Source organism: Ixodes scapularis, unplaced genomic scaffold, assembly GCF_016920785.2.
Source record: "Ixodes scapularis isolate PalLabHiFi unplaced genomic scaffold, ASM1692078v2 PGA_scaffold44__24_contigs__length_19508400, whole genome shotgun sequence".
Classification (NCBI taxonomy): domain Eukaryota; kingdom Metazoa; phylum Arthropoda; class Arachnida; order Ixodida; family Ixodidae; genus Ixodes; species Ixodes scapularis.
Window position 1 is genome coordinate 172,770 of NW_024609873.1, and position 26,484 is coordinate 199,253.

The window sequence follows — 26,484 nt, forward strand, 5'->3', positions numbered from 1 at the left end:
ATTTGGCAGTTTGAGCTAGAACCTGTCTGGCATTTGGCAGTTTGAGCTAGAACCTATCTGGCAACCCTAGTGGGGGGTACAGGGATGAAATAAAATAAGATCGTATAAAACCGAGCTTTCCAGCGACTACGTCCAGGTTTATTGATTTTAAGGTACCGACATTTATCGAAGCAACACGTGTGCAACGTTTGTCGTGAGACAAATTAGTATTGGCAATAGCACCAACACGAAATTCAGCTGAAGAAACATTGATACAAGCGCAATTTATTTTTATCTGGCATACGCTTACACCAGGAAAATTTATTTTTAATGGGAAACACTGCGAAATTAAACTCTGAACTTCGGAGAATTGGGAATCAAACAAATATAAGCTCTGATAAACTCTGAATTTTCGGCAAAAAAAAAATAAATTCCGAAAAACAGCCTTCGAATTTGACGAAAAATGAACTTCGAGAACACAGAATCCTTTAGGCTTACGAATGGCTTAGGCTTAGGAATGGCCAGAACCGAAAGACAATCTAAAAAATATGGCTAGGTCATTGCTCGTGCTTTGCGATTTAAAAGGGCCCTGCAATCATATTTAAGCGTCTACCTTTTTTGCGGTTTCCACGTCTCTTGGGGTCCGGGCAAGCCAGCGGGCACGGAGAGAGTAACTAAATATCAGTGCGTCATATTTTAACCGGAAGACGCGGAAACCACCTCCACCGACGAGGGCGACTCGCGGTACCGAAAGCGCGCAAAATGTGACGTGTTTGGTCCTAGGCTTACTACTGGTCAGAGCCGCTAAAAGCTTTTTCGTAGTCGAAATACAAAATATAACTGGCGCGACTCGTTTCAGTTATTTATAAAAGAAGTTTTTGTTCAGTATTTTAGATCAGAAAAGAAACAAATGCAGTTTATAAAGTACGGAAACAAGAAATGACCCGTCGACATACCCGCCACCAAGCGGCGGAAAAAACGGCGCATACTAGAAATAACTAGTGGGATGAGGCTACGACGAACGGCCAGCGTAGAAAAGCCCAGGATGTAAACGGCGGCGCTGCGGTCGTACACCGGCTCAACGATCCGACCGGTTCCGAGCGTTCCGAAGGCCTTCGGCGCGGGCCCTGCTGGCGATTTGGCCCTTTGGCGGCATATAGCAGCGCGAAGTGGCTCCCGTTCTGAACTGATCTTTACCCCGTCTTTGCTGTCGTTTGTGGCGAATGAAGTGTTATGCCGAAATAGTCTTTAATCGCGCAGCAAATGCAATGCCGAGCCGCCCCGGCCGCCCGCTTCATAGAGCCTATCCAACATATGCTTTAGTGGCGCCCTCTCGAGCCGTTGACCCGGAGTGCGGCAACCGTGAACGCTCGATGAGCTCACTACCCCTCCTCTAGTTCATGGCCACTCAAGCCAGGACTTACTACGTCATGAAGGAGGTTATTTTTTGCTTGTTTTTTGTAATTTTAATTCGCCTATAACTTTTAAAATAATGCGAAATTTGAGAAAAGAAAAGTTTTATTAAGTTACTAAGTTCAGTGCGCTCAGGTTCGGTGCAAAATAAAACCAGTCAAAAAGTCATTGCAGGGCCCCGAAAAGCGCGCGTATATTTGAATGTTGGTTTTTGCATCATTTTCATTTGCCGATTTCGCAATAACTATTATAAATTTCGCGATTCTAAATAGCATAACGGAGAGAGTAAAGGCCGGGGAGTCGGAAAATATAGTTAGTTGAGGTAGCTCAAAAAATCGGTGGAGTTGGCTGTTGGCTGCTTCGAGCTTGAAAAACACGGTGAGGACCAAAACTGTAAATTCAATAACTTCGCGAAAAAACAATATTTTGACCTAATATTTGGGATACTATTTTCGCGATGTTTGTTGGTTAGTTTAGCAAAATTTCAAGCAAATTTAATTTTTTTTACCCCTTTTAAAGGGCTACTCCACCGATTTTTTCATTGTCTCCGATTTGCTTGAAATTTTGCTAAACTAACCAACAAACATCGCGAAAATAGTATCCCAAATATTAGGTCAAAATATTGTTTTTTCGCGAAGTTATTGAATTTACAGTTTTGGTCCTCACCGTGTTTTTCAAGCTCGAAGCAGCCAACAGCCAACTCCACCGATTTTTTCATTGTCTCCGATTTGCTTGAAATTTTGCTAAACTAACCAACAAACATCGCGAAAATAGTATCCAAAATATTAGGTCAAAATATTGTTTTTTCGCGAAGTTATTGAATTTACAGTTTTGGTCCTCACCGTGTTTTTCAAGCTCGAAGTCTCTACTGGCAACAATGAAAAAGTGACGTCAGTGGAAGGCAGGGGTTCACTCTTTGGGCTGTAGATTTCGTTTTAAACTGATTCGAAGCAGTTTCATGGTGTCAAATGAATGCTTGGGAAGCTCGCTGCAGTACCCGCTCTCCAGCACGGAACAAATGATTGGCATATTCTATTTTTTGGCTGCTTGCTCGACTGGCAAGCCTGCCTGCCACTGACGTCACGGTCCTGAAAAGCGCACGTATATTTGAATGTTGGTTTTTGCATCATTTTCATTTGCCGATTTCGCAATAACTATTATGAATTTCGCGATTCTAAATAGCATACCGGAGAGAGTAAAGGCCGGGGAGTCGGAAAATATAGTTAGTTGAGGTAGCTCAAAAAATCGGTGGAGTACCCCTTTAAGTGAGGTAAGCCAAAGCGAAAGCCTCCTGCACCATTCGTTGCTGACTAACGCGCCCGATGTTGCAGCTACAACATTATAGTTCCAAAGCGAGCGGCGCTCACTCACTGGGGCACAGCCATGTTTACCCGCATCCCTATCGAGCCAGTCACGTGATTTCAAAATCCCTCTCCTAGGTACTGCGGCTAACAATAGCGCTTCGAGCAAACGGGCCCAGGATGGGCAACACCAGTGCTGTGAACAGCAATCTGGGCACATCGGGACTGGCTCTTCTTGTGGACTGAATGACGAAGCCAAGGAGACACCTTTCCCCGGACATGCGTTTTGGACATAGCGATGAAAATCGAAATGCTGGTCAATGATGACACCTAGGATGTGGGTATGCGTTGTTCTTGGGATCTCCAGTCGGTTCAGGAAAAATGTTGGAGGGATCGAAGGTTGGAGCAAGGCAGTGATGTGGATGGTAGCGCGTTTGGTTTAAGTTAAGGGGAAGTTTGTTATCTTTTTACCAGAGAAGATTGCGATCTAGATCCCCTTGTAGATCTTTACCGAACGTACAGTAGCAATAACGATAAGAAAAATCCTTTAAATACAGCCGATTATCCTCAAAACGTCGCCGGTAGTGGAGCGGACGCACAAAGATACACACGCGAAAGCGTCTGGTAGTGTGTTAAGTTCAGAAAACGCGGTGGCGGTTCAGTGAACTCGAGAAAGTACTAAAAAAACAAAAGCAAATGCGGCGCGCTCGCGCTGCCTCGGGGGAACGACGTGCGCGATCAAAAGCGTCGCTGTGGTCGGCCTTCCACGATTGGCTGAATGCTGACTATGACGTCAGCAAAGGTGTTCTCATCGGCAGAAATAAGAATAATATAACAACATCAATTTTGACGGTGTTGGCAGCGTTGGTTTCGGAGCGGAATGATCTCAAGCTTCCACCGTGCTAATTATAAACACCGTCGAACTTGTTGTTCGTAAGGTAATGATGTCACGAGATTAAACCATAGGAGGGCGCCACCCAAACATCTCGCCGCTAATAAAGCCGGCAAGCCTTGTTGAGAAGAACGAATTTGATAGTGCGAAATGTAAACTGCAGAAGGTACGGGCACAGAAGCATGGTACAGAGCAGTGGTGGCCAATGTGAAATGTAAACTGCAGAAGGTACGGGCACAGGAGCATGGTACGAGCAGTGGTGACCCACAGTGCTGACAGATGTGATGTCAGTGCAAGCCATGTATGGGGAGCGCAAGTTTGTCTGCTTTTTTTGCTAGAGTTGTGGGGACGTCAGAACGCTGAGCTCTGATTGGCTCTGACTGAGGGATAGTGGGTATGCTTCAAGGCAGCTTGCTTTGAGGACTACCCACTATCCTTCTCTCAGAGCCAATCGGAGCTCGGCGTCTTTATGACGTCACCACAACCCCTGCAAAAGCAGACGAACTTCCGCTCCGCATAGACCTTCGCAAAAATCGCCTTCTGCGCGCTGCCATCTTTGTCGGCTGGGCTGAGGAACGCCTTCCGAGCATGCACTGTTGCTCTGCTGTGCGGTATATCAGACGCTGCTCATGCGTTCACGGCTCACCGATTCAGCATTTTCGCCCGGGTGGTTAGCGATGGAAAGGTCTATAGAAGAAATCACTGGTTGAATGGGTTCCATTTTCACAATCTGCGATCAGTGGTGTGAAAATCGGGTACCTCACTATTCTCGAAACTCCGATGTCAATTTTAGAGCGCAGCTCTTAGGGGCCCGTTTCCGGCTTGAGCGGCGTCGGCGTAACCGCGCGGTGCATCATGGGAAATGTCCCATAATGCACCGCGCGAGCCCCCCACCGGGGTCACCTGACCTCGTGGGGGGGGGGGGGGGGGGCACGTGACCCCCCCGAGGTCACGTGACCCCGGTGCATCATGGGAAATGTCCCATAATGCATCGCGCGAGCCCCTCACCGGGGTCACGTGACCCCCCGAAGTCACGTGACTCTCCTGAGGTCACGTGACCCCCTACTCGAGGTCACGTGACCCCCGCCGATGTCGCGTGACCCCCGATGACGTCATCGTCACTGATGACGTCACCGGCATCCACATCGTCATCATCACTGATGACGTCATCATCACTGATGACGTCACCGGCATCCACATCGTCATCACTGATGACGTCACCGACATCTGCATCGTCATCATCACTGATGACGTCATCAGTGACGTCACTGATGTCGTCACCGGCATCCACATCGTCATCATCACTGATGACGTCACCGGCATCCGCATCGTCATCATCACTGATGACGTCACCGGCATCCGCATCGTCATCGTCACTGATGACGTTACCGACATCCGCATCGTCATCATCACTGATGACGTCATCAGCGACGTCACTGATGACGTCACCGACATTCGCATCGTCATCGTCATTATCACTAGTGAAGTCATCGTTTTCATTAAACGTTTTACACACACACATTATCACTAGTGAAGTCATCAGTGACGTCACTAATGACGTCATCGGTACCCGCATCGTCATCGTCACTGATGACGTCATCAGTGACGACATCATCGGCATCGGGGGTCACGTGACCCCCCCTGGTTAGTTTAACCCCCCCCCCCCCCCCAGTGCCCTTCCCTCCTCAAGAGCTGCGCTCTAATTCGGCGTTACAGGGAGTTGTAAGCGGCTTTCACTTTTTTCTAGTTTTTATTACTTTTAATTAACGAGGATTTACTTATACTCCTGCTGTAGAATAGACTATTTTCAAGAGCCCATGCCATCGCCTGTCCGCCATTGCTTGGTCACGCACTCCAAGCATGTACTGGACATGAAGGCTGCACCAGCGCCCTCATGTCTAATACATGAACTCTGCACGGCTTGTATAGGAAACGAGTACTGCGTCAGCGTTCGGTGAGGACTCGGACTAATCACACGCTTCTTGCCCAAACAATGGCGACCGCCAATGCTCCTCGATGGACTTTAGAAAAGGGTTTATTGGTTAACTAGGAATCTGCACAGCACACAGTTATGCAATTCGTGTAATTTTAGAAATACCTTCCGGCCGAGGGCTGCCTAGTTATCAGCGGAACTCAGCATCTGCTGTTTCGAAAACTTCCCGACCAAAGTTCTTCTAAAGTTATGGTCACCACTCCTCTTCGTGGCAAATGGAGTGTCATTCAACAAACTCCTTTTTTCAGCTTCAGTACTGCCTTTAGACGGGAGTGTCCTTTATCCCCTCAATCCAAATGTGCAAATAAACAATTCATTTCAAAGGAAAGATTCGAATAAGGAACTCTTGAAAAACGCATTGCTAGCAGTGGAACACAAACCCAAAGCCACTTCAGTGCTAGCCAAGGGATGCGAACTCCCTAATTTTCGCTACCAGTCAAGGGCACATGACCGGTAGTCTGGACTAGTGGTGCTCAATTACTTATGCTTTGGGACCCCTCTGAATCAGCGAAGGTGATGGCGGACCCCATTCATTGGAAATGAAGAGGGGTATTTCATGATGACAATGAGAAAAATGACAATGACAATGACAAAAAAAATGAAGATAACTAAATGCTTGCAAACCAAGTTTGATGCTCTGAAACGGAGAATAATTAGCTGCACTCACTCGACACACGACTTGGTCTATTTATTTTTTTTATTGATTAGCTTGACTGATGATCAAGGCCTTAGGGGACCCCAAGAAGGCTTTAGGGACCTTAAAGGGTCGGTCCCGCATTTGAGAACCATTGGTCTGGAAACTGTAGCTATGTGTTCTGCCACAGTTACAGTCAAACCCGTTTATAACAAACAGCAGGAAACGCTACGATCAGTTCGGTATAGCAAGTAGTTTGATATAGCAACAACCATCTACAACAAACTTTCACGAAGCGTTCGTTGTAAGGCGAGCGCTTCTTTTTCTTTCTCATCCCTTCGCTTCCGCCTTGTAACAACGCGCTGGAATTTTTTATTCCTTTTTGCATGTGTGCAGATTTTTTTTTTCTTATTTCTTTTTTTGAATTGCTTCTTTTCGTGGGGAACCGCTTTGGCATGAAAAGCTTTTTTCTTGTGAGCGTACGTGCGGTGTCTTTTTAGCTTTCTCCCCTTCGCTCAATTTTGTTTGCGGCTTGAGCTTTCAGAATTTTCCTTTTTTTTCTTTTTTTGGTGGGGGGGGGGGGGGGGAGGGGCAGTCAAGAAGACGGTTGTTTGCGCGTTTTTGGAAGCAATAAAAAGTACTTTTTACATGCATTATTTAATTTTCCACGAGTTCATTATTGACAATAATTCGCTGTACGCGGGTTCGTTCTAACCGGGTTTCACTTAGTTTTTACAGAGAAGCTGTTTATGGGGGGCTAGGGTTCCGTGGATTTTTCATGTACGTCAACAAAGTCAGGTTCCGAATTTCGCGTGACCCACAACCGGGTGGCACGCGACACCTGGTTGCGCGTCGTTTCCTCCGGCTCCTCGGAACAACAATAATTGTCCACGCGAATGTATATAAAGAACCAGCAAGTTGCCGTTCTCCATTTTCAATTTCACTTCTCTTGTCGTAATGGGGAGGCCGTGTATAGTCCGGACTCCCAAAGAGCCATCAGTCTTAGGTAGTAACACGTTCCCAGTAATGCGTTAGTGTGATTTTGTTACTTTTAGAGCGCAGCTCTTATGCACCAGTTTCCGGCTTGAGCAGCGTCGGCGTAACCGCGCAGTGCATTATGGGACCCGTGACATCACTGATGACGTCATTGCCATTGTCACTGATGACGTCATTGGCATCATCGTCACTGATGACATCATCAGTGACGTAATCGGCATCCGCATCGCCACTGATGACATCATCAGTGCGTTACTGATGACGTCATCTGCATCGTCACTGATGCCGTCATCTCCATCGTCACTGATGCCGTCATCAGTGACGTCACTGATGACGTCATCGGCATTCGCATCGTCACTGATGACGTCACTGGTGGCGTTATCGTCACGTTACCTCACAGGGGCCACGTGACCCCGGTGACGTCACATGACCCCGTGAGGTCACGCGACCCTCGTGAGGCGACGGCGCTCGGGGTAGCAGAGAGGATGACGTAATGAGGGAGGGGATTACCTTCCCCTCAGCATCCTTCCCTCCTCCTCCTCAAGAGCTGCGCTCTAATTCGGCGTGACAGGAAGTTGTAAACGGCTTTCATATTTTTTGTTAACTTATAACAAGTTACTTTTTTAAAAATTTAACTCTAGTTCTATTATTTTTTCTGAGGTAACAATGAAAGGAATGACGTTACTTTTGTTTACTTCCCGTTTTTATGAATAATATGTCATTGAACGAGTGCAATCTAGCTATTCCTTGCACTTTCCAAATTGTCTGTTCCGACATTTCGAGTGTCAAGCTGGCCTTGCAGAAACTTGTGAATACGTTCTTTCTCGCGAGTCACGAATCAAATATAGGCACGCGTAGATTTGATGAAAAAAAAATCTAGTTATCTGTATGCACGAGCTTGTACTTTGTGACTGAACACTTACATCTTAGTATATCTTGAAGCACTATCTAAATTGCGGCCTCCTTTTTCTTCGCTAACACTTTTTAATCAAGTGAATCAACCGAGAAACAATACACGCGGGGGGCACTGTGCATTTTTTATATTTTGATTAGCGCCACCACTCCGCATTGCGCAAGTTTCGTAATTTGATTTGCGCCACTACTCCGGCGTGGTGTCCTATGGCATAGACTAGCGGTTGCCGTAGTACGCCCCAAATTTAGGTTGTCATGGACAGATGACAACGACAAACGTGATTTCGTACTCCAGACGTTAGGTGACGAATGTCAAAGAGAGGATGCTGCTGCCAGCAAAGAAGAAACATTGACAAAAAAGCCAATCGACATGACGACGATTCTTTTTTTTTTTTAACTGCACCCCAACCTTGTCTACCAGTGAGGCGCAAGGGTGGAGAAATGAAACTTTGGAGGAAACGTCACTCTGTTGCCTCAACGCCTACCCGGCTATCAAAAACCTGTTCTTGCAACACAACACAGCAATTCCATCCAGCGTGCTAGTTGAGCGCCTGTCCAGCAAGGGCAGGGACGTGTTTGCCATCGAACGTTCAGACACTAATTTAAAGAAGCAACTGCTGCTAAGTTACAATATAAAGTAAAAAGCATATCTCATAACTTCTTAGAAGTGTAATGAGTTACTCTTTTGTTGCAGTAACTATAACGGTAACTTCGCAACTTTTTTTTAAAGTAACTGACTGTAAAGAATTATTTTTTAAAAGTAACTTACCCAAGACTGAAAGCAACGCGCCTACGAAGAACAACGGCGGTAACGGCAACAAGAATATCAGCGGCGGCGGCAGGCGGCAAATACCACCAATGAAGACCGTTCACAGTACGCCAAGCGCATGCGGGAAACCAGACAACGAATGTCGCGGGGCGCAGAACACATCACAAAGACGCATGCAGGTACCATACAAATGATGACCCACCGATCAAGACAACAATAAATGTGTGCGTACCTTTCGTCACGATGACCACCGATCAAGACAATAAATGTGTTTGTACCTTTGTTCAACATTCTGTCACGTCTGTGTCGTGTGATAAAACAGCTTCGCTGGTCATCTACCTTCACAAAGTGGAATGGCTCAGGATTTTTCATTCTAACGCATTTATTATTAAAACCTTCTTGACAAACTATGTTCAAGAGCACATCTGGATTGCAAGCCCATTGATCTCCAATGTTGCTTGCTTCGTGAGGGTTCATGGAACCACAGAAAATCGCCACATCTCATGTGATTCCGTGGATCTTCATTCGCTGGCAAAAAAAAGAGGGACGTCACCTCGTTCAGCTTATTTTATAAAACGTTTTCATTCAAAACTCCCGCAAATCAGTACAAACTGAAGAAGCTTCTACTCTCTCGTAAGACATATTCAGCTTGGTAGCAGCTCTTTTACAGCACTGCCTACGTAGGCGCACAAAACACACACTGAGCCAGGGCGAGAGGAAAGTCAACCTGTGCATGCAGCGAGGAAGAAAGAGCCCCCTCGTCGCAGAGGCAAAAACGTAACAATCAAAAAGACGGAATGAATGACTAGGGCAGTCCGTCCTTGAAAAAAACACGGGGCTGCCCGCCTCTCTGGGAAGATGCGCAACACAGCTACTACAATGAGGTCCTTACAGCAACACCCTAAGACAAAAGAAAAAATGGATTCCCGTATTCCAGAAAAATGAGGTGCGTTATGTTCAAAGATGCACAAACGAGCAAATGCTTCTTTCCAAGGTAGCATGAGGGAGAGGAGAGTGTCCTATTCACAAGTGTGCACCACCACAGGGGGACAGCGGGATGAATGACAAAGCACTTTGCTCGCCTGCAACTATGTACACAATGAGAGATGCGCGAGGAAGGCAGGCGTCCACTCATGGCCGGGTGTGTCGTGGTGACCCGCAACTGGGTACGCGGGGTTGCGTTCCTCGGGTAATCCCCACAAAATCCCGAATTCTCACGTAGGACCACAGCTCCATGATGCACTTGTTTCGCGTGAACCTCGAAAAAAACGCTCCATCATGTCGGACCGCTAAAAAAATTTGTGCGGCCCACCTAACAGGATGTCCGATGCTCGCATCTATGTTTCCACCAAAAAAAATGTCCGTACCAACAGCCCACGCTCGGAAGGACAAGGGTCTTGAAACTATAGCCACCGGCAGGGTGAGACTGACAGAGAAGAGTTTCAGTTGGTCCACCTCCACCATAAGCTTCCTACCTTCGATAACGCTAGGGCATTTTATGAGCGCCAGGCACACACCCAGCCGTTCTCAGCCTGCCAGCGACTATAGAGATCTTAACTATGGATGCTCCTCATTCATTGTTTGTACAGATGTGCCCCTATGCTACTTCATTCGCCAGCGATTGCTATGGTCCTCATTGTTCACTTTGTTGCAGCCAATAACATTTGACATTTCCCGATTAAATGATAAAGTATCTAAAAGCAATACCATGAATCTGTTGATAGAGAGCTGCCCTGCAGAGCATATGTACGGATATTAACATTCCTCTGGAGTCATTTTACATTATCAGGCGATGAGAGTCGGTGAGTAAAAATTAAAGTTATAAATTTTCAATTACTGCGAGTAAAAGTTTATGCACTGGAAGTAGATTACTACTATTACCTGTACCGTAAAATCAAGACTATGATGCATGAACAGAAAAAGAGAAGGAAAAGGTACAAGACAGGGGAGAGAGATGCAATAATGGCTCATGAAATTCTGATTTTGTTAGAAAGAGGCATTCTAGCCAAATTAGATGCTTAAAGCTGCACTTTCTTCGATGATAATGATCTACGAGCCTTATAGCATTCAAAATTACTGTCATGTGCGGCCAATTTCTTTGTAAAAATGTGATAAAACATCAATACATCCAGTATGGAGGAGGAGAAGATTACAAAGAATAATGACAAAATGCACCCGTCAGCCAACCAACCGCAAGCCACGACCTGCCTCGCGACGAACAAGCGGGGTAATTTTCATCCGTTGCCTGAGACCATGGCTCACGATTCGCGGACAGATGACCTTTGTCACCAAAGCGTGACAAAGGGCATCTGTCGGCGTCACAAAGGGCCCTTTAATATGCTCCTCCGAACTGCAACGTACAAATGATTGTGCTTTTAATACAAAAATAAGCTGCATAAGAGTAACTTAGAATTTTTAAGAGAGCTTGGAGCAAATAGATCATTATTGACATAAAATTAAAGAAACAAGTTCAGAAACCTCTTAGTGACCTCTTAAAGTGGAAACATAAAGCTCTTAGTTTGTATCACTTTACTCTATTGCATATGACACTACCAACCATGAAACACAAGAGTATACCAACAAACCACTAAATACGCTGCGTGACGGTTAGCACAAGCATGTCATTGGTGCTTTTTTATGCTTCACCCCAAAAGGGTAAGGGTGGGAATTCAATTTTACCACTTAGGTTAGTCAATGCCCCAAAACAAGCCCTTCCCACCACACTAGAAATTTCGATGACATGCTTTTGATTATAGTCAATGCCTCAAAACAAGCCCTTCCCACCACACTAGAAATTTGGATGACATGCTTTTGATTATAAGATGAAAAAATAGTCGTCCTTCGAGTGCAGATTCCGTTCCCAGCAACCACAATGAAAACAATAAGACATCAAACATATCTGCGGTATTTCAGCAAATTCTAAGTTGTGTTCCAAGTTTACTGACAAACAAAGGCAACCCAAAAGTTTGACGGCTCTACTCCTTCAAAGGTAGTAAAGAGGTCAACAACTTTTGTCGACGGCACGCTTTCGACTTCGAAGAGGAGCATCTACGGGCGATGAAATTTATCCTCCGACACCGTGGTTTGGACAATTTTTCGGCATTTCAAGACCCATGTCCCTCCTCGTCGGCTCAACGCGGATTGCTCGGTCGCGCAATTTTCGCCTCTTCCCGCAACACCGACGCCCGTTGCAGAATTTCTGCCGGCCTTGCTCCTTGGCACCCACTAAGTAACATTGTCAAAACAAAGTGCCTGCAGCCTCTGAGAGACGACGTTACAATGTCTAAAACGTGTCTTTGACTGGAGTGTTTACCGTCCAATCCTGGCCATGCGTCGAAAATGGTGCCGAAGTGACGACGAATTGCGTCTCGGCAGCCGGAGTGTCGTGCCGTCGGATGTCACGATACTGGCAGTCGGTTGTAAAGACGCGGGCAAAAAAGGCAAAGGTATGCGAGGGTCCCCGTCGTCGCAGCGTCCCATGTCGTATCCACTTTGGTCTTCGTCGACTGTCCGACTGCAGAGCGACTTACGGCGGAACAGGCGCCTGCCACGTACAGCTCCGCTGCCGCATTACCACCAGAATCGCGGCAGACAACAGAACGACACTTCCGCGACGTCGTTGGGCGAAAATCGAGGGACCTCTTTCGTGGACCCGGTAAACGAACCGGTCAAATACACGCTCCAAGCACTGTGGTCAAACAAGGCGTTCATAGACGTCGACAGACGACACTTCGATGCGACGCGGGACGGTCGAACGCCGCGAAGTCGAGTCGACCGGCGACGGCGAACGCTCTACCAGTCACGGAGCTTTGCTCTCTGCCTCGGTGGACGCCGTGGAATGCCCCCAAACGTCCCTGCCACCGTTCCGAGTCCGCACCGTAGCCCCAAGTTGGAGCCTGCCCGGGCCCGGGGGAATCACTGCTTGCGTCGGCAGGAGCGCTTGTGCTCCTTGTGCCAGTGCACCTGCTGGCACTCCACGCTGCAGTAGAGCGTGTTCCAGCAGCAGTGGTAGATGGCCTCCGCCTCGCAGTTGTAGCACTGCAACAATGCAGCACACTCTCACCTCTGTCCAACCTCGTGGAAAAGGTGGCTCAGGCATCATCCAGTTCTCACTACACTTAGCTCGGGAGGCACGTTGCTCGCCCAACTTCTACAGAATGTGCGAACTGCGTCTTATCACGTGAGAAGCCTGAGTAGAAGCCTGAGAACTGCTTCACAATGATAGCGCTCAATGAAACAGTCCGATCGGGGCAGGCCACTTGCTCAAGGCAGAAATGGCGGTTGAAGAGGGGTCAAAGCGGCAATTTTATCTTCCGGGCCATCTACCCTTTTTTGCGCATCCCACTTCTCCTCTGCACTACAATGTATAGGTGACTGCTAAAACTGTGTTATTGGATGACTCACTCAGTGGTAGCATGATGCATACTTGCTGAGTCATTCAATCGGTGATGGTATTGGCAGTCACCCATGCACATACCTGCAGTCTCGATTTGGACCTTGAGTGAGCGGTTTTCTCTGCTTCCGGTGTTCTATTGAGCGCTATGCCATGGAGCAGGTCTTCGGCTGCCACCAGGGTAGCGCTCCTACGAGATAAGATACCTTTCGTGTGTTCCAGGTAAGTTTGCAGAGCACTAGGCCTCTGCAAAAAGTAGATTTTGAGTTCGCAACAAATTCGAGTTTTTCTGCCTAATATTAGGCAGCTTCCACAGCCTTTCACTACAGCACCATGCTGGAACGAGAACCCAGCTGAACTCGTGAGGCTAAGTTTATTTTAATCTAACTCGATTTATCAGCTGTGACCTTCGAAAGTTCAATGTCTACATTGGGATGGCAACTAAACAACAAATTTGACATAAATTTAGATATAGAGATGCCCAGATATACCTAATCGAGGGGATTTATAAATTATCTTGCTATTTGCAAATATATTTTCTTTAATCATGAATTGATAACACAGGTTGTCAGGGCACCTCAGCCTAACATACAGGGTTTTCTTTTTTTTTTTTATTCTTTACATATTTGTTAAAAAAAAGCCATGAAAGCTACACTAATGCGGTTTGTGTGAGTGAGTTGTACGCCCAGGGGGACATTATGTGGATGGCTAATCTTTGCGATAAGTAGGCAAATTAATTAAAATTTGTTGATTAACTTTTTTTATTTAGTGAAAATAGACATATGGTTCCAATTAGAAACTTGCTGAGCGTTATCGAAAACCATTAAATCATTCATTTTCAGAGAGACTTTCAGGGCAATTTAGAAGAGTAGTAGTGCACTAAAGTTACCGCTCATGAAGCAGGTACAAGGCTAGCCGTTGCGGTAAGGCGCCCGTGCAATTTTCCCGCCTCTTACCAAGCCCCAGTCTTGTACAAACACCCCGTATACTCATGAATAATAGCCTGTTTGACTTTAACAATTTTACTGCAATGTAGATATCAACATTCACAAAGCTTCCGTTTATTTTTAAACACACCAAGAGCGCACATGTGCACTATCCCACTTCAAAAGTGTGCCTTACTCCTAAACACAGAGCTGAGATATTTCTACTTTTCAAAGCGTTGATCGTGACTGGTTAGCCCCATTCAATGTGCTTCTTACCGTGCACCGGTGCACTGCAGAGAAGCAACACCAGCAGAAGCAAGCGCTGCAGGTGCTCGGTAAGAAGTGCGCTCAACGGGGCTAACCCGTCGCGATCAGCCCTTCGAAAAGTATGAATATCACAGTTCATCTCGAAGCAAATATTGAGTAGTGTATTATTCCAAACTACTATTCAAAGATTCAAATATTCTTACAATCCTACTGAGCACTGTACACTGCGCGACACCGTTAGCGCAAACACCACTTTGGCGCTTTTTCGCATTTTGCTTCAGAGGGTACTGGCAGGCATCAAAATTTACCACTTCGGCTAACACATTAAAGGGGTTATGACACGCCAAAAATAAAATATGAGATAACAATACTGCTAAAACCCACTATATGTTCCTATAATCCTGATAAATTTGTATTGAAAATGGCGCGACAGTTTTGTGGATAAATCAATTTATGTGCGGATCCCTCGGAGGGGCCGGCCGGGTGGAGCTGAAGGCTGGTGACGTAGCCAGCCTCCAGCGCGGCGTTCCCTTGCACGCACTCACAGACTTGGCTCTCTTGGCGTCTCGAGCTTCAGCTTCCTCGTTTACCTTCCGCGTTTCGAGCATGCGGTCCATGACGATTACGTCTACGGCATCGCTCGCCTTGTCAAGGTGTTCGGCAATGATCGCAGCAGCGATGAGAGTGATTGTTATTAACAGATGTTGGAAGCCGTTCAGTTTGACTGCGACCCGCTGGCGACCAGCCACAGCGACGGCGAGTTGCGGACGGGCTCGCCGTAGTCACCGTCGTCCGGGAATATCTCGCAGTTGCATGCAGGGCGGAAGGTCAACGGGCTGGGGGCGAGATCAAGAATAGCTTCCAGGTTACCGAAAGAGGGGTTTGAGCGGTTTTGATCGTAACGCGGCTAGGAGAGCTCGGGCCATCATGGGGGCGCCTAGAATGAAAGAGCGTTCATGGTCACGTGGGTTATGGACACCATGGCGTGACTAGCTCGGGCAGTGTTGCCTGGTCGCCAGATGAAAGTGATAAAAATTCGTAAATTGATTATTGCAATTACTATAGCTCTAAAAATCGTGTAACTTGGTGTATACACTAAGTAGCCTGTGAGCATTCCATTTCAAGAATAAGCTATCCGTTTAATTTTCGTGTCATAACCCCTTTAAAGGGCAACTCCGCTCAATTCCGAAGATTTCGGGATAATGAGTGATTTGGAATTAAAAAGCCCTAGTAAAAGACACTACGTCGTTTGCTTCGCGAAAAATGGGATATATATTTTTAAATCTAATTTTAAACACGAGCGGAAATCGAAACCGAAACTTCGGCTCTGTCCGGCAACATTGGCCTCGGGCCGCCAAGTACATGGCCATCACGTGGTACGAGATGTCACGTGATCCTCGACCCAACGACGGGCGGGATGGGGGCGGGCGTGCGGCAGGCGCGAGTGTCGTCTGCACCGCACTGTTCGCCACGTTTTGGTGTTTACGGCATTCGACGACGTCTGCACAACTGCGGCATAAGTCTGCGGCTCTGCGCACGTGGTGTCCATAGTGTGGACAAAACTCCGAGAGGCAATAATCACAAACGGTGAGACGACGACGGTGGTTGTGACGCGGAAGACGGCGGTAACGGCGGGACCACAGCGGGCGGTTGGTCTGCTCCCAAGAAGTGCGCTGCGCAGGCGCGTACGCCAATCACGTGGACACCGCTGAGCGCCGAGAGGCAACGTTGCTGATGTCATGCGCTACGCTCGATCGGAGAAGTAAAAACAAGCAAAAGGGGGCCATGATGATGACGTTTGGCTCAATGTTGGCTCTGCCCATGCTGTAGCCTTGACTGCGCTGTTGATTGCGCCTGAATTCGCCCGCTCGAGTCAGCCGATTTCGGCAACTTGGCGAGTTGCAAAGTTTGCCGGACCGTTTAAGAAACATTTAGACAGAACTGCGTCGTAATATTTGACGTGTGGTCTTCCTAGGCGATACTGAAGAGGACTGCATTGTTTTTTCAAAACCAAAAATGAAGCAGAGTCGCCCTTTAAATGAGAATTTTCTAGCACTGTAATAGTTTCAATAACAACAGAAGAAAAGAAGACGGCGATGGCTTGTTGAGCTAACATTGTCGCGGAGCATACACGTCAAGTAGAATGTTCAGTTACGGAAAGCCACGGAAATGTTTCCATATCCTCCCAGAGATGTAGCGATTGATTTCCTGTCAAGCACAACGCTCAGCTTTTGCCACGACGTTCTGCCTCCCCCTCTCCCCCCACTTACCCACTGCTTCTTCTTGGTGTCGGAGATCTCCTGCCGGTGGCGCTCCTCCAGCGCAGCCAGCTCCTGCTCGTGGGCGTCCCTGTCCCGCAGCTTGTGCTGCTCCAGCTCCTCCCGCATGCGCTCCAGGACAGAGCCCACCTCCTTCAGCTTCTCCGCCTCGCACTGCTTGCGCACCTGTAAGCACGCCAGCACCAGGGCTCCCATTCAGTTGTTCCGGGAAGGAAAGCTCAGACTTTCAGGACAGATCTCTACGTAGAACAATTATCAAATTTATGGCATTTATAGGGTGACCTTTTAGCCCTTTCCTGTTCGTTGGATGTAGCCACGATGGTGATGTCGCGCTGGTGACATGATTTGTGTTTGAAAGGCTCACCGTGCTGATGTCACAGTGCTTACTGGAAGTTATTGGCATAATGGTTGTCACACGACACCATCATGCCACGTTACACTGATGTCCTGCGACACCATGATATCACTTGAAACAGACGTCACAGTATCACATGACTTGACATCACGTCATGTGAGATTAGGTGACACCGTGGCATCATGTGATGCTGCGACATCACAAGACCTGACATCACATCACATGGTATAAAGTCACGAACCAGATGCTTTTCTGGTAGTCACATGACAAAGTGATTTCACTGAAGACCTATAAGCGCCATGCATTTAGAGCGCCTTTGGAATATAACCAAGAGACAAGCAGATTTTCCACAGAACACACCTTTTCTTCGATCTCTTGGGCAAGGCGCTCTCTGTCACGTGCGTGCTTGGCCTCCAGCTCTTCTCGGAGGTCCTTGGAACTCAGCTGGTGCCTGGCCTCGCAGTCGCACCGGGCCTCTTCCCCTGCTGCCTTGCTCACCAGCATCTGGGCACACCGGTCCACACAAAAACTTCATTCTCGTCTCAAGGCCACTCCCAGAACGAGCAGCCCACGGACACACCTCGCAATGATCCTTTCAGCTGCAAACTAACGACTGGAATATTCATGCAAGCACACCAGGAAGCAGACGTCGGCGTCGTCTGCTTTTGAGCTTGTCTGCTTTCGAGTCTGCTGCAGACGATAGTGTCGCCTGCGTCACGAGCCCGACTCTCGGGTGACCAGGTCGTCTGCTTCGAAGCCCGCCGTTGAGAATGTTGAGGATGTTCTAATTTCTCTTGAGAATAGCGCTACGCCTTAAACTTTCACAAGGATAAACACACCACTAAAATACACCTTTGATAAAACTTTGAGCTCGTCGTGTTGGCTAGCCGCTCGGTTCCAGACACCCTACACATTTCCAAACATTTAAAATTCCAATACATAAAAAATTATGCAGATTGGTTCCAGCTGAAAAACAATTTGATTCAGAAGGTCTGAAACCGTGTATAGTATTACATTCAAATAACTCCAGCTAAAAAAAACAACAATTGAACTTAATTTCCATATACTTCGTCAATTGGGAGTGTGGACTCACAGATATTTAAACTGTACAATACTATGCACTTACACTATATTTAGATTATTCACACTCCATCGCCTGATCTTCTTGTGAGTACTGATTCTGGAGCTTAGTGCAGAGCAGGTGCAATTGGCAACGGTTATGATTTAAACAATGCAACTTTCTGAGCTTTAGGCATGACATCATGAAGCTCAGGCAACATTGTTTTGCTGGGTCACAGACTGTTATAACATTTCTGATGAAAGTAAAAGCATTTCTCGCGATTTCAGACGAAGCTTCGGATAACTGGCAACAATGATTGTGAGCATCAAGAGGGCCAAACTGTCGTTACTCGGAGGCGTACCTTACTTAGTGGCTCTAGTTTATCTCCATTGGTTCCAGATAAAAAAAAAGCCAATTAGACCTAATGGTTATTTTTAATGGCCACCTCAATTGCTCCCAAATAAAGCTATCTGTGACGAAAAACTAGCTGTCTCTTTACAATTTCCCACAGGTGATTTAAATGCATAGCATTGCCTTTGCTTGCATCCGTCTGAAACCGGCTAGTCGCGCACATTACACATTGCACCAAACAAATTTTGTGTGAGCTGGCACTCGAACTGCCGGTCGGCTGCCGTGTAATGGCGGCTGGCTTCCTGTTGCTGCTTGACACGGCGCTCTCATTTTGCAGTTGCATCCCTGCTCCTCCCTCTTCATCTTGCTGTGCCCACCATTCTGGGTACAACGAAGCCTAACAAAAAGTCCGCAAGCGAGAGCCTTCGTAATCCGCTTTGCTGCCGCCAAGCGCACTCAGGAAAGTCTCCGCCTCAAAAACAATCGCAACTTGCATACTTCACATGCAACAGGTGACTTTGTGCTTAGCGCTGCACACTCGAGGCTACACCCTACGCTCAACAACAAAAGCAAGAAGAGCTTACCCCGTAAATGCTACGCATTTATAACCCTCGTGATCTAGTCTTTGGGAGACTGTGAAAGAACTCGAGCTATGTGAAGCACAGTTTGCGAGTTTCCTGCAGAGAAAGAATGGCCAGACCTTCTTGTGCGTCTGCGTCGACGTGGACACTCTGCAGCTGGGAGATTCCTGGCAGGACGAGGACACGACGTTGTGGTCTTCCGACGAAGATTCGTCCTGCGCCAAAGCGGTACGTTTCACCCTCCAGGGAGTTTTCGTGTGGACATTACAACAAAGTAATGTGGAGCGGTCAACCACGCTTGCCATTTTGCTTTGGATTCCCATGGCGAGAGCATCCGACGCCCAAAAGGAACTATGGAGATGTGCGAATATTTGAAACCCCGAATATTTTGGGAAGGATTCGATTCGTAGCACACTTTTTGCTGCTCCAGGTTTTCATGATTTCGAATATTTAAAAGTTAGATATAATGTCTTCAGAATTCTCCAATGTCTTGCAACAAGCTTGACCGCCTCGCCCCAGCACACTAGTGTAAAGTTTTACTGCTTTGCACCGGAGCATGTGTATCAAGCTTCAACGCGTGCCACACTTCACTGTGTTGCATCGGCTGACATGGCACACATCTCAGCTTTCCCCGTTACGTTATGTTTTACCCAACTCGCCTTATCGGGGGCTTTTCCTTATTTTGCCCGCAATCAAGCTGTATTTTTTTTTGCGTGGTATACTTTCTGAAAGAAATATTCAAGCTTTGATTTATTTCAGTGACCACGCTCAATTCACATTAAATGTAACACATCTATGTTCTAAGATATTCTAATATTTTCACTCAATTCTTAATTTTCATATTCATTTTGCGGGGAAAAGCTTCATCTCCGCACGGTAACATTAACGCTCCCCTCCAGCCAAGATGCTAAGGCACAATTAATCTGTGCCATAACAAAAACTTAAGCCAGGCAATGTAGGTAATTCACCAAGTGCATTATTAAACGAGGTGGCAAATACCAGGCACACGAAAACTATCCTGCAAAAAAATAAAAAGAATTTTCTAGCAGAGGATTACGCCATTTCTAGGCATGAATGGCCTACTGTTTCCTTTTTTTAATTTGGCTTCAAAAAAGTTGCAGGTGTAGACTTTTTTTTTTTTGTTGTTGTTTCATTCAAAACCACAAACATTAGAAGGCCCTCCTTAAATTCTTAGGAGCAACTGTTATATGAGCATATATGGGATGGTGTTGGACAAAAACCTACATTATTTGCAACCTGTAAGCACAAGTATTCGGGTATTAACATTCTTTTTCTCGCAGTACCGCACCAGTGTAATAAACCACACACTTGACTTTGCAAAAAAAAATTTAAAAATAGACTATTTTTGTATTGGGGACAGTGGCAATACTGAACGATATACCCAGGTGTACAGAGCACCCCAGGTGTACATAGCACAACACTGTTATCGCAAATGAGCAATTGCCGTTTTATAATTGTTTTTCTTAAAATTAAAGGTTGTATTAAAAGTAATAGTGTGGTGAAAGTGCACATTTAAGACATTAATCTAAGCGGTAAAGCTAACTGTTACCAGCCAATACCCTTTTTCAAACTGAAATAGAAAGAAGTGGCAATGTTGTGTCTGCACTAACTTTGGCGATCAGCGTCAACTCCCAACTGCAAGGTCAAGCCGTCGCAGAGTACGACGAAGAAATGAAACCCCAATTTAGTTTGATGCACCACACGGGAAAGGGTACGGACACTGGGTCAAATCTGCGTGGGCGGAAGCCCATGGAGTTTAAAGCTTGCACCACAAGTCTCTCCTGTTCTGCACATCAACAGCGTGGACCACCCTTTGCCTTGCCTTCACCCCTCAGCCACTAATCACAAGCGTCACTCGTGCCGTCTGTTTAGGACCAGAAAGCATGCCCACGAGGTTGGCTTGTGTTTCGGTTTTGAAGCTCTTTTGTGCTCTCCAGCAGTAGGCCATGCTACCGTTATTGCTCCACCCCTTCAGGTTATTTCGTTGTTTGTTTCAAATTTTCACCGGGAGAGGCGTGCTACTCTCCTAGGAATGTCTGACATCTGCAAGAGCAAATGTGACATGGCCTCAGCACAGAGGTCTGCTTTAGCTGATAAAGAAGTACAAAAACTTGTTCTTAAGTGCTGAGCGCCCTACTACTTCCAACGATGACCTGTGCAGCCTCTCTGAGGAGTCTGAAACTTTATTTAAGATTGGTGATTCGCATCCAAATTGATGAAAGCATCCATTTGGCCTCCAGCAGTAATTCGCTGCTCTCTACTTTCCTGGATGTTTCCAGCAACACCACACAGTGAAGAACTGCCGAATGGTTGCATCAGATGGTCAGGAATAGGTAGCAAGTGCAACAAGCAACATCTTGGGGCCAAGCTTATGCTTCCTTTAATTTTTGTGCAAATTGCCACTTCGAAATGATGTTTTGTGGTATGTTTTATGAAGAAATACAAAACATATTACTTTAATGGTTACGGCCAGCTGGCAAGAGAACCCGGCCAACTGTGTCCAACGAACAAAAGAACCATAGGCACACCTTCAGGCGTGCCATCTTGGCAAGTGAGGATGACGAAGGTGTTTCTTCATCCTCGGACACTTCCTCCCCCTCCCCCTCCTCTTCCTCCTCCTCCTCATGGTCGTCCTCCGAAGACGACGAGGAAGAGCTCGGCTGCGGGACCACGACGCGCCGAGGCCGCCCTCGGCCCCTGCGACGAACGACGGAAGGCGCAAAGGCACAGCTCCGTAAAGGCGACATCCTCAGTACAGTTGAACCTCATAAAGACTGGTTCACAGATTTGCGTTTGACTGTGATCAACTGTGTTGGAACCGCCACGGCAAGAGAACACGCTGCCTCCATCTATCACATAGCCCCGGAACAGGGTCCGATCTGCACATATTTCCCGATTATTCCTCCCATTATTCTTTCCCCACGGACAAAAATTCTGACAGTGTTCAGCGTGCTGTACTCGCAGATTGTGCATGTATTAAATATTAATTCTAACAAACAATTCTGAAATATTTCTGACAACAATTTTTAGAATGTTGAGTGTCCTGTACTCACAAATATAGTGCATATACTATTGGTCTGACAAACAGTGCAAAACCTTACTTCAGTTATTCTCTAGTGGTCATCGGTCTAGTTATACGAAGGAGTGAAGAGTTTCCGGTGCTATCTGATAGGTGGCAACAGTGTGCTCTGGCGGTCACAAGCTTTCGTAACGCAGTCAGTTCCACTAAAACACCAATCTGTCCGCCAGCCTCCATGGCGAACACCGATCAAGCATACGACTTTTGCCGAGAGACATAATGGGAACACGCAAACCTGAATGTTCGCCAGTGCTAGCTCCAGCATGCTGCCTCTAAGCAAGAGCTCGATACGGCATCGAAGCAGGCTGTTGATATTGTATATCTTTTATCGCTACGACACGATAGTTTACGTGTCCCAACTGCAAAGATTTAGATCACCAACCGTTTGGCCTTGACCGGCGAGTGTCTCGCAGGGGAGCTGCAGTCTCCGGAGGTGCCCCTGGACCGGTGCTCGAGCAGTTGCTGGTGCCTCTTCAACTCCTCCAGAGCCTTGTTAAGTGCCGTGGTGCGCTTTGCCGCAATCTGCTTCAGGCTCGTGCCGATGGGCTTGATGTTGGACCGGTCTACTAGGGCTCTGCACGCACAATTCGAGCGGATGCAAAGCAAAATGAGTACAAAAACGGGTTAACGTTCTGAGGCTTGGAGCGCGTGAAGCAAAAGCTCGAGCTGCAGAACTTCGGGACCTTGGATTCGGTCCCACTGCCTATTATCAGGATGTACAAAGCACTGGCATACACCTGTGTATTCTTGCATAGTGCACTTAAGGACCCAAGGTCAGGCTGCGCGTCTACAGCGGCAACATCAGACGCCTTTGGGACAAACTAACTTCCGCTGTCTGAATATTCGTACAGCAAACCTGACTTTTGTTTTACGTGGGCACTACATTTTGGCACCGGCTTGTGCTCAGGTCTATGTCAGCAAGATCAATGACCCAGTGAATTTGTACACCGGGTCGAAGCAGTCAAAACGAAATTTCGAGAATCGGAGTAAAGCTGGCGTAACGCAGTGCCAAATTTTCCGAAATTCATAGAGTCAGTTTTTAAAGCCTCAAGCTGGGTTACTCTTGATTTGGTTAAAACATTCCAAAGAAATAGGCAGCTATAATCAAGTTCTGTTGCAACCTATTTTTGCAGAGTTCCTCGACTAACTACTTTCAGACCTAGTTTTCAGGGAACTGGCTCTAAAAGTCTTGTCCAGACCTTCTAAAGATATATTTTCCTGTTTATCTCTTGCAGTACTATTGCAAAGACAAGACAAAGAGCATGGAGATAATTTCTCTCTTCTGCATTAAGCAATGAATTTAAAAGCATGGTGAGCCAAAATTTGGATTTGAAAAGAACAATGCAGGAGATGTAGGCGGGGACGCTACAATCCCTACAACACAACTCGTAAGGCGATATCTCGAATGCACGGCCGTATTTTTGGAAAAAGAGGTTGAGATTGAACGAGACCGACGACGCGCGTGACGTCAAGATATCTCGTTTCCTCCTCTCTTCGCTTCGCCCCCTCAAAGCGGCGAGGCGGAGAAGACGTGAGGCCGTTCCCTCTCTTTCTCAGAAAAACAAGACGTAAACACATCTGTCAAATGCGCCTCCTTTTCTTGAAAAATCCGTTCTGGTCATCCGTTCGAGATATCGCTGTACAAGTGATGTTTTGGTGTTTGTAGCATCCCCTTGCACGCTTTTGCCGCCATGCTTTGTGGAATCCAGATGTCGGTTCAGCGTCCCTTTAAATACAAAAAGTGACAAGAGCAGCAATCACCAGCCCATGAAGAAAGCTGTGTCTCCTCACGGCACGAAGACAGCACTCGTGGTCATGCCTCCCACGGATGTGAAACGTGCACAACATGTGCAGTGGCACAAGAACAAAAGCACCAACTACTTTGTGAAACGAGTTGGCACCTTTTACAAGCCCCTCGATGCACCTATTATAAGCACTATTAATTGCCGCTGCTTCAAGAAGAGCTCTGCTACAGTGCCTGGAACGCGTCTTCAAGTGACATGTTTAGCGTGCTGTGCCGCTCATCCTTCTTAACTGGTTGCAAAGTGGCAGCAGGTTACATCATGGGAATCGGCGTGTCGTGCTGTCCAATGTCACGACTCTGGTGGTTGCTCGAAGAAGATTTGGCAAAAAATTAAAAATGAAAGACGTTTACAATTCACTGTAATGCCGAATTCGAGCACAGCTATTGGGGACGAGGAGGGGAGGGTACAGAGAGGAAGGTATGCTTGTCCTCCTCCTCTGCTCCCCCCACCTCCCTCTCCCCCTCCTCCTCCTTTCTTTTTCTACCTTTCCCTCCTCCCTGACGTCACTTGTGAAGGTCATGTAAAGGTCGTGACCACTGTGCCCTTCACGTGACCTTTACTGCGAAGGTCATGATCTTGTGACGTCACTCGTGACCCTCCTGATGTCACGTGTGATGTCATTATGGGAAGCGTCCCATAATGTAACACGTGCTTACGCCGACGGCGATGCCACTCAAGCTGAAAACGGGTGCCTAAGAGCTGCGCCCTAATACAAGCTCGATCATGCTGACAAAGTCCGGTAAGCACAGATTGTGTAATAGTCCTTCCACTTATTGACGTTTGTCTGCAGAGCTCCTGGTGAAGGCTCCTCCTGTTGTTGCCGCTGCCGTTTCTCCATGTTCCCTATAAACTCGCACACGTTCTGCGGCCGTCTGCTTCGTAGAAGCCGCAGCCACAATGGAAGAAGAGTAGGACATCTGAATGGGCACCGCCTACCGCCTCACCAGGTAGCACAAAGATTCGCTCCCATTTCTGACACATGCCGTGAGATACCGCAGCACGACACAGAAGGCCTCAAAGAAAGTGACCGCATGCTCACGCATTCACGCGCCACGTTAATGAGTTCGCTTTTGCGTGCGAGACAAATTACTGCATTGGTTAGATCAGTTGGTAAGCGCTTGACTCAAAATCTCAAGGTAGCGTGTTCAAATCCTGCCGGGGACTTAATTCTTTCGTATGATTTCGTATGGGAGTAGCCCTTTTCGGTGTCAGTTTTTCATCACAGCCACGCATTACACCCAAACATTATGGATTTCCACAAAGATTGGCTCATAAAACAAATTCTGTGATAAAAAGGACAAGCGAAGGCAAGTGTCCCTGTCTTTGCGACGCCCTAATGCACGGCTGCTGCAGTTTCTATGATCGCCACACTGGAGATCGACCTACAGCAAAACAAGTGTCTTCAGCCCCCACCTCTTGCTAGGATCATGGCAAGCAAAAGCCTGATGCAATGGCATCATTGCACAAAAATCGAGAAACCACACGGAAATGAGAATGTGGCAAACACACCTGTCGGAGGGACGTTCCGGATATCATAGTTGCACCCCACGCTCCCACGGGCATGGCAGGCACGGATGGGCTATAGACCCACTGAACAAGCTACGCTTACAGCCTCAGCAATATATCCTGTTGTCTTACGGGTGCCGCCATTTTGGTGCCTAGTGCAGAACGAGCTTGACTCGCAATCGAGTTGAAAATGCAACTTTCTGAGCTAGGGGTATGGTGTCAAAAAGCTCAAGCGGGATCATCTTGTCATCTTCCCCCGTTGGAGATTATTTTAATGTTTCTAGAGGAAAGAAAACGTGTTTCCTGCAATTTCAGATAAAACCTCGGATATCTGGCAACAATAATTTTAACCCTTTCCGAGTTTGCTTTTTTTTTTTTTTTTTTTTTTCATAAAGATGTACCTAGCGGCCTTGTTCAGTTTCTAAAGGGATAGCAATAGTTGATGAGCAGGTTTTTTGTTGTTTTTTTTCAACCGTCTAATGGGAACACATACAGTGCTTGCAAGTTGTACGGGTTTAGATGCATTGAATGCAAATACTGAGGGCAAACAGTCGTCGCCTTTCTTCCCTTTGGTTTCATTTTGCCGCGTCCACTTCTGCGATGTCCCGGCTATCTCGGACTCCAAACTGGAGGTACTTTACAGAGCACCTCCATCTTAGGATGAGCTCTTATCCTCTCAATTTGATTCTAAGAAGCGTTATAATTTTGAATCGGAAGAGCCGGCAAACCAATTGCCACTGCAAGAGCAGCCAGTCTCACACATATCATGTGCAGGAAACGTCTAATTTTGGAATTATAAAAAACCCCAGAAAGGTGAAACATGGCACAAATACAATGTTTATAGTTTGCCAAAGACATAACGAACAGCAGCACCCCAGTGGTGCGCGCAGTTTTACATTCCGGCGGGAACTTGCAAATGCATGACAATGACCGTCAAAGGGTTAAGCCAAGGGGGTTTGAGTATCACTACTC

General features: G+C 46.9%; 1 protein-coding gene across 1 annotated transcript in view; it reads right to left on the reverse strand.

Moving 5' to 3' along the window:
• Positions 1-9,253: 9,253 nt before the first annotated feature.
• The window catches only part of LOC121837504 (zinc finger MYND domain-containing protein 11-like), a 102,564-nt gene continuing 85,333 nt past the window's right edge, over positions 9,254-26,484 (reverse strand). The window contains exons 8-13 of the mRNA XM_042293106.1: positions 22,584-22,775; positions 21,651-21,819; positions 19,221-19,316; positions 17,470-17,613; positions 16,746-16,919; positions 9,254-12,927 (exon numbers count right to left, since the gene is read on the reverse strand). Of these exons, the coding sequence (XP_042149040.1) occupies positions 12,805-12,927; positions 16,746-16,919; positions 17,470-17,613; positions 19,221-19,316; positions 21,651-21,819; positions 22,584-22,775 (898 nt within the window). The 3' untranslated portion in view covers positions 9,254-12,804. The remainder of the gene's footprint in view (positions 12,928-16,745; positions 16,920-17,469; positions 17,614-19,220; positions 19,317-21,650; positions 21,820-22,583; positions 22,776-26,484) is intronic.